Below are 15,832 nucleotides of genomic sequence, written 5' to 3' on the forward strand. Positions count from 1 at the left end.
TAATATCACCACTTGGTGACTGCATATAAAAATTCTTTTAATTTCTGAAGAAGCGGTAATGCCCTGGGCAGCATTTACATAAGTACTAGAAACCAAAATGGTTTTTAAACCCACATTTTTAGAACACCTTCATATTCAATGAAAGTAAAAACAAATGTAATATTAACATACTTTTATATCATGCTAACTTTAGTATAAAATAAAACAAGGATTTCTCCAAATTCAATGCAATGTAATAGATCCATTATAAAATGTTTGCCATGGCATTAAAATTACAGACATTTCAACACAAAATCAGGCTTCAAAGGTCCAGCTTGTTGAGGCTCTATTTTAGTTTTATTATTCTATTAACTAAATTGGATGCAAATCTAAAACACACATTTAATTACTAGCACAAACTATTCTCTACATAATCAATGTTGATTAGTGTTTCTTCCCCATGCTGTAACTTAGATTTAAATGGTGCAGGCTGTAGTTTTAGTTCAGAATGCTCTTGATATTAAAAAAATTAGGAGGTAGAAATTGGTTATAGCTCATTTTTGAGTTCCTAATTGGTGGTGCTCCAACTAGTCATTTGACATTTTTGCACAAGCTGCATATTGCACTACCACAGGTCATCTGGCACATTCGAAGAGTTCATATTTTGGGCTGCTTGCTTTGCTGGCAGTGGCCAAAAGCCAAGTCCCAGGAATGGTTTGGAGCAGGGTTGGGAGTGATCATGAGGATTGGGAGCAGTTTCTGCTTTTAAATTTTAAAAATATACCTAATTTTTAAATTTTTTTACGACCACTGCTTAAGTTGCAGTGGTTGCTGCACGCCCAGCGCCTGCTCTGCTCATCTCGTTAGAAATACATTTCCCAACGGGGATATGAAACAGGAAGTAGGTCACATTAACATATGCAAGGTGCCTAATTTATTGTTTAGAGGATGCCTAAAAAATAGCCCTGATGAATTTGGCAGTGGCCCGAACTTCCACACAGATTGGTTGTAGGCCAGCACATTGCTAAATGTTACCATTGCACCCATGTTGCATCCAAAATCCTGGTGCAACACATACGGTTTCTTCCCCTAAGGCTACTTTGGGCATGTATAGACAAATGGGCATAATCTAGAGTTTTAACAAAACACAGTGGGTATTATTGTTGGCAAAAGTGTGGCTTTGAACTTTGGCTTATTTTCACCTGAGATTGTTTACCACTTAAAGGATAGAATAGAATAAAAGAGAGAAAGAAAGATTTGCATTTATGTAGCGTTTTTCATGACCACTGGACGCCTCATAGCGCCTTACAGCCAATGAAGTACTTTTTGAAGTGTAGTCACTGTTGTACTGCAGGAAATGTGGCAGCCAGTATGCGCACAGCAAACTCCCATCAACAGCAAGGTGATACAGATAATCTGTATTTGTGATGTTAATTGAGGATAAACATTGACCAGGACACCAGGGATAACTCCCCTGCTCTTTATCAAAATGGGTTCTTTTACATACACCTGAGCAAGCAGATGGGGCCTTAGTTTAATATCTCCTCCAAAAGACTGCACCCCCGACAGTACAGTGTTCCCTCAGTACTACAATGGAGTGTCAGCCTTGATTTTTATGCTCAAGCCCTGGAGTGGGACTTGAACCCACAAACTTGTGATTCAGCAGCGAGAGTGCTACCAACTGAGCCACAGCTCAGAATAATTAGTAGAATTCCGAGCAAGATTCCCACTTTTTTATTTATAATTGTTAGTCGTGATGAGGTTAACCAGCAGCTAGCTTGCCATTGACTCAAGCAAATAAAAAGTTCTGTTACTTCTCTGTTATAGATGGACTCCATTGCTCATTTATAGGGAATGTCTAAACATATCTTTAAATTGCCCAAAAGGGTTTTGGGGAGAGGATGGTGGTGGAGCATTATAGCAAAAAAATTCCAATTTTACAACTCAAGCCTATTTATTTACTGGGATTAGTTTCCCTTTACAGAAAGTAGGGATCATGTTTTCTGCCCTAAATGGCATACAATCAGGCCTTGAGTTTCTGCTTGGTTGGGCTGATTTTGTTTTGGTGCAATCTGGCCAAAATTGGCATAACCACCGCAACATATGCAGAATTTTATGCGTGGATTACGTTCAGCTCAAATCGCATTTTCACAATCTTTTGCACCAGTTTAAAAAGCATTGCACTAAGAGCCAACCTGCCCACTAAACTGGCCATCCCCCAGGCTGAATGAATCACTATTGGGAATTTCCACTAATTACATTCATTTGCAGGCTTTTGAGGAGACTCGGGAATTACGAAGGTTCTTTTGGGTGCAAGGGCACTAACAAATAGATTTTAAAAGTTTTTGAAGTTTATTTTAATTTACTAAGAAACTGATTACTGTACCCCAATATAACTAACAAATGGTTCTGTATATTTTTTTAAAAGTTATTTTCAATAATTGAGATCGGGTTACTCAGAGGTGGTGGATTGACACTGTAATTAAAAATGCTTATTTATTATGTATAAATTATGCTTTAAAATGCTGCCTGATTTCAGTGGTCCATAGCAGATTTTATGTTTGGCAACATGCAAATGAGTTTGGACACAAACTCGAGAATATAAAACACTTCTGAAAACTAATGCAATTTTGGATGCAATTTACACCTGGATTGTTGATTGTGCCCGAAGCAGAAACTCTGTCCCTCAGTGTTTAGTGGTCTGTTTAATCAGGGACTGTCACATGCACCTACAAAATATCTGAAGCTTAGATAATGGCGCTAAAATACAGTTACTGTACAGTTAAATACTAAATATATGTAAAAGTGATTTCATCTGAAACCTTTTTGCAATATTGCAAATCTTTTATGCAATCCCCATAGCAACACTTAAGTACACCTTAGCAATAAATGCATTTTACTTAATTAGAACTAGCTGTTATAACATTTTCTCCATTTTTAAAATAAGCTCCATTATTGATGTAAATCTAATTTTTAAAGTTGCTTAATTAATGGGAACACAAATTATAATGTTAATCTTGAGACAGAAGTATGATATTTTAATAAGGCTGAAAATGAATGCTATTTTAATTAATGTGCTAAACACCACACACCCTAAGGTATGAAAAAATTCATAAATAAGATTCTCTACATTGTCCCAATTTAATACTTTCTCAGCTGCACCCTGATATGCAAACTATAGACACTTCTAAGTAATATATGGTCCTACTAAAAGTTTAAATACACTGAGACAGTAATCCAGTTCATGAAACAATATTCCAAATTGGAACAGAGTTCAGTTTTGCACTATATATTTTCTAACCTAATCAGTCACTAAAGATATATGTTGGCATTTCTGGAGATTTTATTTGATTCATTAATTACATTTATTGAATGAATGTGCCTTCTTAATATTACCACATTGGCATGTAAAAAAACACATTTGGAAGTCATTAAGGAGCTATTCTATATAATTTTCTTTGTAAAATGTAATTTTCTGTTGGAATCCTACAAAAGAAAAACTACTTCAGAAAGAAACAAATTATGGGATACCCTTACGTTAATTATTTCTCAGTCTGTAACACAACTAAGTACAGTGATAGACATGACAGATAACTTAATCATATCTGCTCCTGTATTGTTAGGGAAGCAACAACCTCAGGGATGGGAACTAATCTGGTACCTGTATATGTGATTCTGTTACTGACCAATTTGACAGCAAAGGGACGTGTCCTTTTAGGTTCAGACAGAGCAGTGCTGGAAAGTCAAAAACTTGCCTGGTTTGCCACCAGTGATCATGTTCAGTGAGTCTTGGTTCTTGGCAGCACTAGGCTTTTCCTATCATGATAATAAATTTCAAGCTGACCCATTAGACAAGTGATTTTTCAACACCGTTTAATAATGTTTTCAACATTTTCATTGGCTGTACTTTTAACGGTTGGCATCATCGAATGGAAACTACTAAATGTGTCATAAACTGTACTTTGATCCATATCTATTTAAAACTCAAATTATTTTTTTGAAGATATCAGCAAGCATTTTGCTCATATTATTTAACAATCCCAGATACTGAAAACTCGTTTTTTGCATATACATGTCAAATATCTAAATTCAAATCTAGGGCGTAGATTTTAACATTCATTGATGGATGAAAATTGGCAATTGTGGATCAGTGTTTGTCCAATTTCTTTGCCATTGACCTGAATTGAAAGAAACCCTGGGTAGCCAATCTGCTACTACCAGTCTTCTATTCTGAGCAGCAAAGGTTATGATCTGGGTCTCCTTTCAAAACAGTTATTTAAATAATGTTATAAAACAATGCAGATTAATTCTCATTATTTTACCTATATTAGCATGAATTACATTTTTATGGAAGGCTGGATGATAACATTTTGAATTAGTTTCAAAAATAAACTTGCAAACCGTAAACATTTGGGAATATTGTTTAAATTGGATGTGACTTAAGTACTAGCCTGGTTCCAAGTTACAATTGGTGTAGAACTATCCAAATTAACACAAGGCAACATTCCGCAGAAATTTAAAGCAGAAAGGCATTTAACGATTTGAAATGAAATAGGCATGGACAATATTTATGGTATCTCTACTCAGTGCTTCTATTTTATATTTGTAACCTAAATGATGATTAAAACGTTCCTGAAAATAGACATTCCTGGAAGCAGACTAACAACTTTTGGCTCATTATGTAGAGCAGAAGGGTGATCCTGTTACAAAGTTTCCCTTAGGAGCCTCAGCTCTCTTTAATGCAAATATCTGTATGTGCAAAATCTCAGAATTGTCCAATGCTATCCAAATCATTTCTTCATTCTTCTGATCTTGTCCCAATGCATTGCAACCTGTGGTTGAAAAATGCTTTTTTATTTCCCTGTAATAAAGACATCTAATAGAAAGCAGATGTCTGTCACAAACATTTTTGTCATTGTGACAATACCTTCCCACGTGCCCTTGTTCTTTGCTGACTGTGCTCTTGTTTCCCTTCAAGGTCTGGCGCACCTGATGATGGGCGACCAAGGTATGGGTTCCATTCCTTTTTTCCACTGTGCTTCCTTCTTCCCCCCATTAGTAGTTGTCTTTAATCTCTCTCTAGAAATAATTCTACAAAAGTTTATATTTTCACTTGGATGTTTCAAGAAAAATCTGTCTTTACCCTATCTTTTTTCTTTTTGCACTTGAGTCAAGCTTTTTGCTTTGTCTTTGTCTTTGTGCAAATTAGGGGAAAGTGAAAACAATTAATGTGAAAATTGATGTGTTAAAATAATTAAAGCAATGTTAAAATTATAATTGAGTGTATAGCTAGTTTGGAGTGCTTGAAGTCAAGATGTTCAGAATTATGCTTGCTTATGTATCAGAATCAGAATTGTCATGAATTAGTGCCTGCTTTTAGCTTGGAGTGTGATGAATTGTCACACTTTATTACAACATGTGTGCAGCAGTGTGCTTAAACCATGAACAGATATGCATGGCCGATTGAAAGTATGTTCTATGCACCTGCCCAGGCTGTTGGAATGCTGAAAATGGTTTTGCAAGCAAGTCAACCACATAACTTCACTCCTAATTACTTTTAATGTTCTTTTAAGTTGAGTCAGTTAAATTATGGTTTACGAGGTGTTTTGAATACATAAATTTCCTAACAGAAAATTAGCTTCATAACATGGAATCCATGCTTCCATCTCAACATAATATACTCATGTTACACCTGTATGTTTACATATTAAATATTTCTGTTGCTATGATTAGTTGCATTTACATATAATCATGAGACTTATAAATTGTTTCTCTCTTTTTATTCAAATATGCTTACTTCATGGAACCATTCCATCAATTCCATAGGTAAAATTAAAGGTACTAAATATTTTGCGCTTTTTTGGAATAATTAAGATATATATACTTTTAATTGCCATTTATATAAATGGGAAAAGTGGCATTTTTATTTGTTGCCTGAAACTTTATGCTGGTTAAATTATGTTTGGTTATGATATTGCATTGCATTACAAGATCTCAAAGGTAAGGCTATTGATATTATGTTTTTGCCTGTTTATACTAATCATGAAATTCTTATCTGCTTGTTGGATACAATAATTTGGAAAACTAAGAAACGATTTTCCCTTCCTATTGGAAGATTGACATGTTTGTAACTTTAATCTTGAGAATATTTCATTATCTAGACAAAACCATTCTAATTGTAATTACTGACATCTTGCAATAGAACACTGTCCCCTTTGAAGCTCGACAAAGTTTAAATGTAGATACCACACATTTTAATTGGAGCAATATTTCTTTTTAATTATATTTAATGGGTATTGAGTAATTGCTTTTAGTATCTTTGAATGAGCAATGGGTATCAAGTACTGAATTGGACAAATGTAAATGTTGAATGTTAAATTAGCTCAGTTAAAAGATATTTTAGGTATCACTTTCAAGATCACAACTTTAATTGAACATGTGGGATAAAGTTTAACTAAAAATATTGCAGTTATATTAATCATAGCCGACATAGGGCTCTCCTGGCATTCTGCAGCCTTAGACAGTGAAACAGAACGAACAAGGAGTTCGTTGATCTCAGTCATAACGGTACGGGGGTTTCTATATTTGGTCTCATTGCCTTCAGGTTAAAAAGAGGAAACCTTACCAGAGATTCTTGCTAGAAGTGCTTGTGAGCATGTCAGGTGTGGATAAAATTAGCTTTAGTTTTGATAGTCCTGCATTTGAAAACTATTCACACTTATTGTCAGGGTTCACACATGAATATTGATCATTTAGGTTAGATATTGGTGCTGTTAAGATGCACTGCAGCAATGTACCAAGGCTCCTCAGACAGCACCTTCCAAACCCGGGACCTCTACCAACTAGAAGGACAAGGGCAAATGTGTGGATGTCAACTGAGGATGGGATAGGCTTGCTGTGATTGACTAACCTGACAACACTCATTATCAAGGTTTGCAAATAAATAATGATAATTTGGGTAAGATACTGTAGAGCAGCCAGTTGTGTGGAACTGCTTCCTCATATAACTAATGACTTCACAAGAAGGGGGAAGGATTAAACTGGTGATAAAAGAAAAGATACAACAGAATCAGTACTACAGAAAAAAGTTTTAATGGGTTAATGGAAATGAATTTATGGCATTCAAAGTGATATGAAAACTGCAATACAATAAGTTATTTTCTCACTTGAACTTTGCAAATATACCTTTTGTATGTCATCAAAGCAGGTTATTGTTTTATTAGCTCATTTTAAGTGGCTTAATACGTAAAGCATATAATATTGTATGGTAAAAGAAAACACTGCTTTATATAGGAGTATGAAGATCTAATGACTGTTCGATTATCTTTTACATTCAATCTGACAATCCTGTCATATTGATCACTTGTGGATTTTCAGTTCTAGTTGCAATCAAAATAATTTGGAAACATTCTTCTACATGGACAATGATTCTGATTACTAATCTGTGAGAAGTATATTAAATATTGGAACAGCAGTCTGTAATTTCTGGGTACATAGTAAGAATATCTGAAAAAGATGATAAGGGAGTGAAATTTGCCAATACCAATAGCACAAAATGGACTAAAAGCAGCCCATTTTAAAGCGTGCCCAGTTTACTTTTTCATTAACATCAATTATATGGAAAATTGGTTGTGATGTAAAATGTGCTGCTGGTTCATTTTACACTGCTGGCATTGACCAATTTCACTCCCTAATGTTCCTATGAGCTTAATCGATATTGCGTTCTTAACTCTAAAGAATAATATCCCAATTCTCTGGCACTGCAATTTGTTGATTGCATGATATATATGTTTGCATGGTAAAGTTACAAGCCTGCTGTGATGGCTGTTCTAGCATTTTACTTGACGAGATAGAAGATAGAATGGTGCTTTTATGTGAAATTAGGCTATACATTTGATGTGGAGATTTAATTAAGTTTAGTAGGGCACTGATTCCTGTCAGGTAAGAATTTTCTATTAGACATGGTAGCTTCATGGGGGAAGGCAATGGGGAAATTTGCCTTGAGATTCTAAAAAAGCTCCATTTATTTTCTCTCCTTTATCCTCTTCTAGAGTTTCTCCAATTAGTAAATATTTTATTGATCCTTTATAGCCAGCTGATAGGAATTGTACAAGAGAGGCTCAGGATGACTGACCTCTGTCTTTCCCTCCCTTTTCATGTGATAGTGTCTGACCTCTACTTGGCACTCTGATGATAGTGTATTTGGACTGAGAATGCAGTAAGTGAGAAATTATAGTTATGACCCCACATCAGTATTGTGTGTGTCTCAGAAAGTTGTGGCCTCATTGTCCTGTCCCAACGTGCTGCCATCTGAAAACAAGTTTCAGTTGTCATTTTCTATTCACTGTTTTCCATGAAGTAGTTTGTGGCTTTTTTTTTGCTTTGTGCTTGTGCTATGCTTTTTTTCTCAGCTATTAATTGGTTGTCAGTTGAGGTGAACATTGACAGGAATATTATATGAGCAGAGTAAAAGGAGCATTAATTCAGGTGAAAGGAATAGATAAATTTAGTGTGCAGCAGCTAGTTTAAACTTCTGCTTGTGAGTTAGTTTTTGTGGTTGAAATAGCATCAACCTGTTAGATTTATGTTATTCTTTTCTATGTGTGCCAATATACACTCAGATTTAATTAGACCAGTAGAGGAATTTAGTTTTAAGAAAATTGGTGTTTCTAGCAAATTTGTAAAATTATTCTGAAGCTTTATTTAGAATTCTTTTGCAAGTAGCAATTTGAACAAATCTCCTTGTTATGTAAACAATGTCATGGAAACAGAAATTGTAGACAATTTTCTCCTCGTATTCTCTTTCCTGGATGTTAAACTTATAATTTCTTGCCTAAGCAAACGTAAGGGGCTCGATTTTTGTTCCCACAACCCAATCCTGCCGAGGGAATGAAATGCGGGTTGGGAACCCGGAAATGCTGTCAGCAGGATCCTGAGGAAGATTTTCGAAGAGGCGGCCAATTAAGGGGCCACTTTTAGGACCCTCATCCAATTAAGGACACCGGGCAGGCTCCACAACCAGGAGAGCCAATTGGAGCACCCAAGGCTATAGCGGCCAGCAACTTCACCTGGAGATGTGGGCGCTGCCGTTGTAAGTAGGAGAATGAGCAGGCGCCTCAAGGTGGAGGCATCCTCTGAAGGCTGCACAGTGGCGCAGTGGTTAGCACCGCAGCCTCACAGCTCCAGGGACCTGGGTTCGATTCCGGGTACTGCCTGTGTGGAGTTTGCAAGTTCTCCCTGTGTCTGCGTGGGTTTTCTCCGGGTGCTCCGGTTTCCTCCCACAAGCCAAAAGACTTGCAGGTTGATAGGTAAATTGGCCATTATAAATTGTCACTAGTATAGGTAGGTGGTAGGGAAATATAGGGACAGGTGGGGATGTTTGGTAGGAATATGGGATTAGTGTAGGATTAGTATAAATGGGTGGTTGATGTTCGGCACAGACTCGGTGGGCCGAAGGGCCTGTTTCAGTGCTGTATCTCTAATCTAATCTAATCTAAAACATGTCCACAACTGTCAGGCCTGCATTGTGGAGAGAAGAACACTCCACAAGATGCCTTGCGGCAGCAGCTGTGGTCTTCTGGCAGTCGTGGCTGCAGTGGTGGAGATGGGGTTGGTGGGGTGGATGGAATTCATCCAACTGACTTTGGTCTCAGTGGGGGGCCTGTACACTGTCTGGAAAATTGTGGGGGTGAAGAGTGCCTCAATAGGCTCTTTAATTGGTCCAGTTAGCTACCTGCTGCTGGCGGGAACATGCTGGTCGGTCGGTAGCGCAAAATTGCTGGTATACCTGCCTCCCAATCCGCCACCTTTGCTGAATGAAAATTCAGCCCAAGATATTCTAATACTTAATAAGGAACTTAGACAGGAGAGTCTTGGATCTGGTTGCTACTGAGGTGTGAAATGGGAATGATCTCCTTTGTCACTTGTGATAAAATAATAAATGTGAATTCGAAGAGTGCATTTAGAATTTTTCTACAAATAGCAAGTAGAGAAGAACAACACAAAACTTGTACAACACAGTCCCACCAATCTTCAAATTTAAAATATCTGAAGAAGAGAGGAAAAAGAAAAAAGAACTATTTCATCATATCTAGGATTTTTTTTTCATCACATGATTTTAGCAAATGGGTTGCTTTCATCAATATAACGGTCACAGTCTGCATCATTTGCTTCAAGTCATGGCAGCTCAATGTAGATGAGCATAAATTTCCCTTCACTCTACAGCATTTTTGTCTTGAAGAGATAATCTAGGATTAAATATATTATGAAATTCAATGTAAAATAATCAATATATGCTTATAAATTTGTTTTTGTAAAAAAGCCTGTCAAGTGACTAAATAATTAATCACAATTAATCTTGCAATTAAAACTTTTAATCTGTTCATCTTACTACTAATTACATGTTTAATGGACTACTGCATCCATCACATTCAAGTTTTATTAATGATCCCAAAATATTGCTTTGCACTAGATGGGGTACATGTGTATTCACATCTTAAATATCAGTCAATTAATTTTTTTTTGAGAACGGGAATCCAAATTTATCTGAATGCTCCTTGTTATTACAAGATATCCCTGTGCAGTTAGTTTGTCTAAACAGACAATTGAAACCTGAATTATTTGCTTATCTTTCAAGAAACCCAATCTCATAGGTGTTACGACCTCCATTAAAGTAGATATACCAGGAAATAACTAAATTCAATGAATGCTGGAATTCTGAGATAAATCCAGAAAATGCTGAAAACACTCAGCAGGTCTGGCAGCATCAACAGAGGTAACATTTCAGGACTTCTCACCAGAACTGGAAGATGTTAAAGATGAACAGATCTTAAGCAAGTACAGAGTCAGGGAAAAGGGGAACAGGGAAAGAACAAAAGGGAAGATCTGTAATAGGGTGGAGGGCAGGAGTAAATGACAAAAGATGGTGCAAGGCAAAAGGGATTGATAATGAAACAAATAAACAAACAAAAGATGGATCCAGAGGAGGTGTAAATGGTTACAGCAAAATAGCAGAGGGGTGGACTGCATGGATAATCTGGCAAAACGGAGAAAGCTGCCATGACTCAGCGGGCTGTCTCCCTATCAGGGTCAAACAAATTATCCAGGACCCGACTGGCATCCTTGAGTGCCTTGATTACCTTCTCTAAATGGCATTAAGACCAAAAGTTGTGAAGAAGATTTTCTTTAGCCTCCATCAGGTCTTCACTCTGCAATTGGAGTGGCATATGACAGCTACAACATTCTAGTTGATGGGCAGTGTGGGTGCTGCTTCAAGCACCCTTGCAGACACAGGGCTGAATTTAATGTGGCTGTTTGGAGCAGGAATGGTGGCATGGGGGACCAGAGAATCGAGACAGAAACGTCTGCCCAGATATCCGGCGTCGTGACGTCGGTTCCGGATTTAGTCAGTGGTGGGAAAGCACCAAGGCGGCATTGCCACCTTGATGCAATGGGAATGTCATTTAAATTGTAGAATATTTTTAATACATTCGCATCTAATTCATTGTGATTCAATGGGGGGCTTGGGATTAAGTGGACTCTCACATGTCTTCAGATACCTGACCGTTAAGAGCTGGTGGCACCAAGGTAAGGCAATGACCAGTATGGCATAGGGGGAGAGGGGGAAGCAGAGGTTATTGTGAGCATATGGTAAGGTATGCTCTGCAAGGAGGGGATCAGGGTTTCAGGTGCTCTGCAAGGAGGGGGTCGAAGTTTCAGGTGCTCTGCAAGAAGGGGGTCGGGGTCTTCGGTGGAAGTGCTGACTGAGCAGGGTCTCGGTGGCCTGCAAGGGGTAGGTGGAGGGGTGGGGCTAGGGTTTGGATGACAAAACTATTAGGTGAGATGTTTGGTTGTCTAGACTGCTGGATGGGTGGGTTGGCTATTAGCAGGGGTGGGCACTGAGGGCCAACAGGGAGGCGGGAGAAGTATCAAAAGCACAGATGCCCAGCCGGGGTATTCTTTGCATTGACAGCACTCTGGCAGCCCACTGGTTACCTTGAATGGGTCTGGTACACCCTGTCTTTCTGGACCCCTGTGGCATGATGAGGGGTCTTTGACAGAGGGAGGCCCAGGAGGCAGCTGCGCCTGCCCATGAAGCTCCACAATGAGAGCTGCAGAAGCCAGCCATGCCAAGAAGGGCTCACCTGTGCCAGGGAGTGTACCGGACTCGAATCAGCTATATTCACATGTCCAAGGGGCATTGTCAGGGAAGTCTACGACTCCCCAGAGTGCCCCTGCTGCAGAATGAGTTGTGGCCGATGGGATTTGGTAGTCACCCTATGCCAGTGGCCCTGAAGATTACCGTGGCACTAAACTTTTACACGTCTGGATCCTTCCAAGGATCCACCAGGGACATGTGTGGGGTCTTCCAGGCAGCAGCCCACCACTGCATCAAGGAGGTGGTCAATGCCATGTTCAAGAGGGTCAGGGACTATGTGCGGTATGGACTGACGCTGACAGTTAGGCTGAGAGGCCCATCAAATTCAGGGCCATTGCTGGATTCCCCCAGGTGCAAGGTGTGATAGATTGCACATATGTGGGCATCAAGGCTCCAACGGATCAGCCAACCGCCTTCATCAACAGGAAGGGCTTCCTTTCAGTCAATGTGCAAGTGGTCTGTGACCATCAAAAGCATTTCCTGCAAGTGTGTGCCCGCTTCTCGGGAAGCAACCATGACACCTATATACATCAACAGTCCCAGTGCCTCAGCTTTTCAGGCCCCCTGTGCACCTTCAGGGATGGATTTTTGGGGACAAGGACTATTCATTGAAGACTTGCCCATTGACACCTGTGAGGAATGCTCACAGTGCAGCAAAGAAGTACAACAGTTGCCACGGCTCCACCTGAGCGACCGTCGAGCAGACCATTGGGCTGCCTAGATTGATCCAATGGAGCTCTGCAGTTTAGCCCAGCGAGGGTGTCAGGTATCGTGGTGGTCTGCTGTGCTGTGCACAATCTAGCACTCCAGAGGGGGAAGGCTTTGCATGACAAGGGCATGATTGAATGAGACTCCTGTACCGACGAGGAGGACACAGAGAAGGGAAATGAGCAAGCAGCACTGGATGTTGAAGCCCTTGCATTGGAGGCCAGGCAGATTGAGCGACGGGACAAGGAGGCAAGAGGCAATCTCATACTTAACTGCTTCCAAACACCTTGATGTCCCTCAGAGTAAAAAGAATAAAGACTCACCTCAATACATGCAGTCTGTCGCATCCTTTCCATATGTGTTTTGTGTCTAGCGCCCAGCTGAAACACACATTACGGCCTGTGGGAGAGCCTATTCAAATGAGGGCCTACATTGAATTCCACTATGGGGGACAGGTGAAGTCAGCAGCTCACAATGCATGATAGAATAATTACTTTTGCAAAATGAAGGTTAATTTCAAAAACCAAAGAACTTTATATGATGCAACACACAAATTTCAAGTACCCGTGAAACCCCAAGTATCTGTAGGTTGTTTTCTTTCGACAGTTGCAAGTGATTTTACGATGTGTAACTCCTGCACTAGCAGCTGGGCTGGAGGCAGGCTGCTAATCAGGCTGCCCCTTGGCCTTTGATGACTTTGGCAGCCGTACTCTGGCTGCCTGAGGCCTGGAGAGCCCCCGTTGTCTGAGGATTACCTGCACCGGTGCAGGACTCTGCTCAGGCATCACGGCTGCTGGAGCTGGGCTCACTGGCAGAGGGGCTGAGGAGCCAGTGTCTGCACTCAGAGAAACCTGAGGGGAGCTCCCAGCTGTGGAGGTCAGTCTCTCCTCCTCCTGCACACCAGAGAAGGATGAGGAGCTGGAGAAGACTGCAGGGGTCTTGTCCCCCTCTTGTCTTGCCACTGCTGCATTGAGCTCATGGTTAAGGCGATGTTGTGCAGGCCTACACGCATCATTGAGAACGGGCTCTCCATGAGGGTAGCCAACCTCTCAGAATGACAGAATTGTTATAGTGCAGAAGGAGGCCATTCAGCCCATTGTGTCTGCACCAGTTCTCCGAATGAGCAATTTACCTAAAGCCATTCCCCTGCCTTCTGCCTGTAAACCTGCACATTCTTCCTTTTCAGATAACAGGCTTATTCCCTTTTGAATGCCTCGATTGAACCTACCTCCACCGTACTCTTTGGAAGTGCTTTCCAGACCTTTACCATTCGCTGTGTGAAAAAGTTTTTCCTCATGTTGCTTTGGCTTCTTCCACCAATTAATTTAAATCTGTGCCCTCTCGTTCTTGATCCTTTCATGAGTGAGAACAGTTTTTCTCTATCCACTCTGTTCAGATCCCTCATGATTTTGAATACCTCTATCAAATGTCCTCTCAGCCTTCTCTTCTCCAAGAAAAACAGTCCCAACATCTCCAATCTGTCTTCATAACAGAAGTTCCTCCTCCCTGGAACCACTCTCATGAAACTTTTCTGTAGTTTCTCCAATGCCTTCACATCTTTCCTAAATTGCAGTACCCAGAACTGGACGCAGTACCCCATACGGAGTTCCGGGGCAAGAGCCAGGTGGGGAGGGGGAGGAATAAAATTTTAAGGGTGGGGGGCGGGGGAGGAGCGGCAAAAATTTGGGTGAGCGGATGGTGGGAAGGAGTTGAAAGTTAAAGGAAAGATAGTTTGGGGGCGAAAGGCTGTTCTGGCAACTTTAATGTTTTTGGGGGAGTATGATAAATAAGACGCAGATTATTCCGCGGTGGCGATCGGGGGAGGAGCGGCCGCGTGGTCCCGGCTCCGCACTGTTTCCACGTGGGCCTTCCCCGCTGCTCCTGCTCGGCTCCCGGGTCCTGATCCCAGTGGCGGTGCATCATTGTGGGGGGGATGATGGTGGGAGCTGGTGAGGTGTTTTGTTGCCTGCACCCCCTCGCCCCACCCCCCTCACACCCCCTTCCCGGCTCCCCCCTCGCACCATCTTCCCCTCGCACCCCCTTCCCCTCACACCCCCTTCCTCTGCACCCCTCTCCCCTACCCCCTGCAGCCCCCTTCCCAGCTCCCCCTCGCACCCCCTTCCTTCCACCCCTTCCCACCACACCCCTCCTCCTCGCACCCCCTTCCCCCCACCTCCTCACATCGGCATGTGTCACCTTTGGCATGTTTCCAGCAGTTCCTGCAGCCATACCGGTGCCAAACGTCATGCTCTGCACTCCTTTGGACCCCACCAGGAAGGCCGAGAGGGGGGTTTTGATGCTTGGGTAACTCACAACCTCCATACATCCGCCCAGGCATGCGCCATGGAGAGGTCACTCCATAGTCGCCTCACAGCGACAAATCAACACGGAAGGCAGCAGTTACGGGTTATAAGTCCAGCTCAGTTGGTGTAGAGATTGGGCGCCACGGGTTGCCTTTGTCGGTGGGAGAGGTCATCGCATCTCACTGGACAGCTACCGCCTGCCTCAAACCGGGCAGCCCCCAGTCAGTAAGATTCCATCCCACCACAGTCCACCTGCTTCAATTGGTGCTTGGAGCTCAGGGTCATTGCCCGACAAGTGGACTGTAACACCGCACCAAACAGCATAACAAAAAAAGGAAAGAAGGTACCAGCCCTTCGTTTTGCAAGCTGGAACATCAGAACTACGTGTCCTGGCCTGTCGGAAGACCTTACACAAATCAACGATTCTTGGAAGACCGCCATCATTAACAACGAGCTCAGTAGACTCAATGTAGACATTGCAGCACGTCAGGAGACACGCCTCCCTGCGAGTGGATCTCTCAGAGAGCAAGACTACACCTTCTTCCGGCAGGGTAGGGATCCTGAAGAACCAAGAAAGCATGGTGTGGGCTTCACCATCAGAAACTCTTTGCTCAGCATGCTAGAGCCACCCTCAAATGTCTCGGAACGCATACTGTCCATCCGTCTGTTCACCGCCTCTGGTCCA

The 15,832-nt window shown here is 41.4% G+C and overlaps 1 protein-coding gene across 13 annotated transcripts in view; it reads left to right on the forward strand.

Moving 5' to 3' along the window:
• The window catches only part of nrxn1a (neurexin 1a), a 2,153,831-nt gene that overhangs the window by 275,350 nt on the left and 1,862,649 nt on the right, over positions 1-15,832 (forward strand). For 11 of the 13 annotated variants that reach the window (XM_068044956.1, XM_068044955.1, XM_068044958.1 and 8 more), the window contains one exon: positions 4,958-4,987. The exons of the other annotated variants lie outside the window; for them this stretch is intronic. In XM_068044956.1, coding sequence (XP_067901057.1) covers positions 4,958-4,987 — 30 coding nt within the window. The remainder of the gene's footprint in view (positions 1-4,957; positions 4,988-15,832) is intronic. 13 annotated transcript variants of the gene reach the window in all.

This window comes from Heterodontus francisci, chromosome 13, assembly GCF_036365525.1.
Source record: "Heterodontus francisci isolate sHetFra1 chromosome 13, sHetFra1.hap1, whole genome shotgun sequence".
Taxonomy (NCBI): domain Eukaryota; kingdom Metazoa; phylum Chordata; class Chondrichthyes; order Heterodontiformes; family Heterodontidae; genus Heterodontus; species Heterodontus francisci.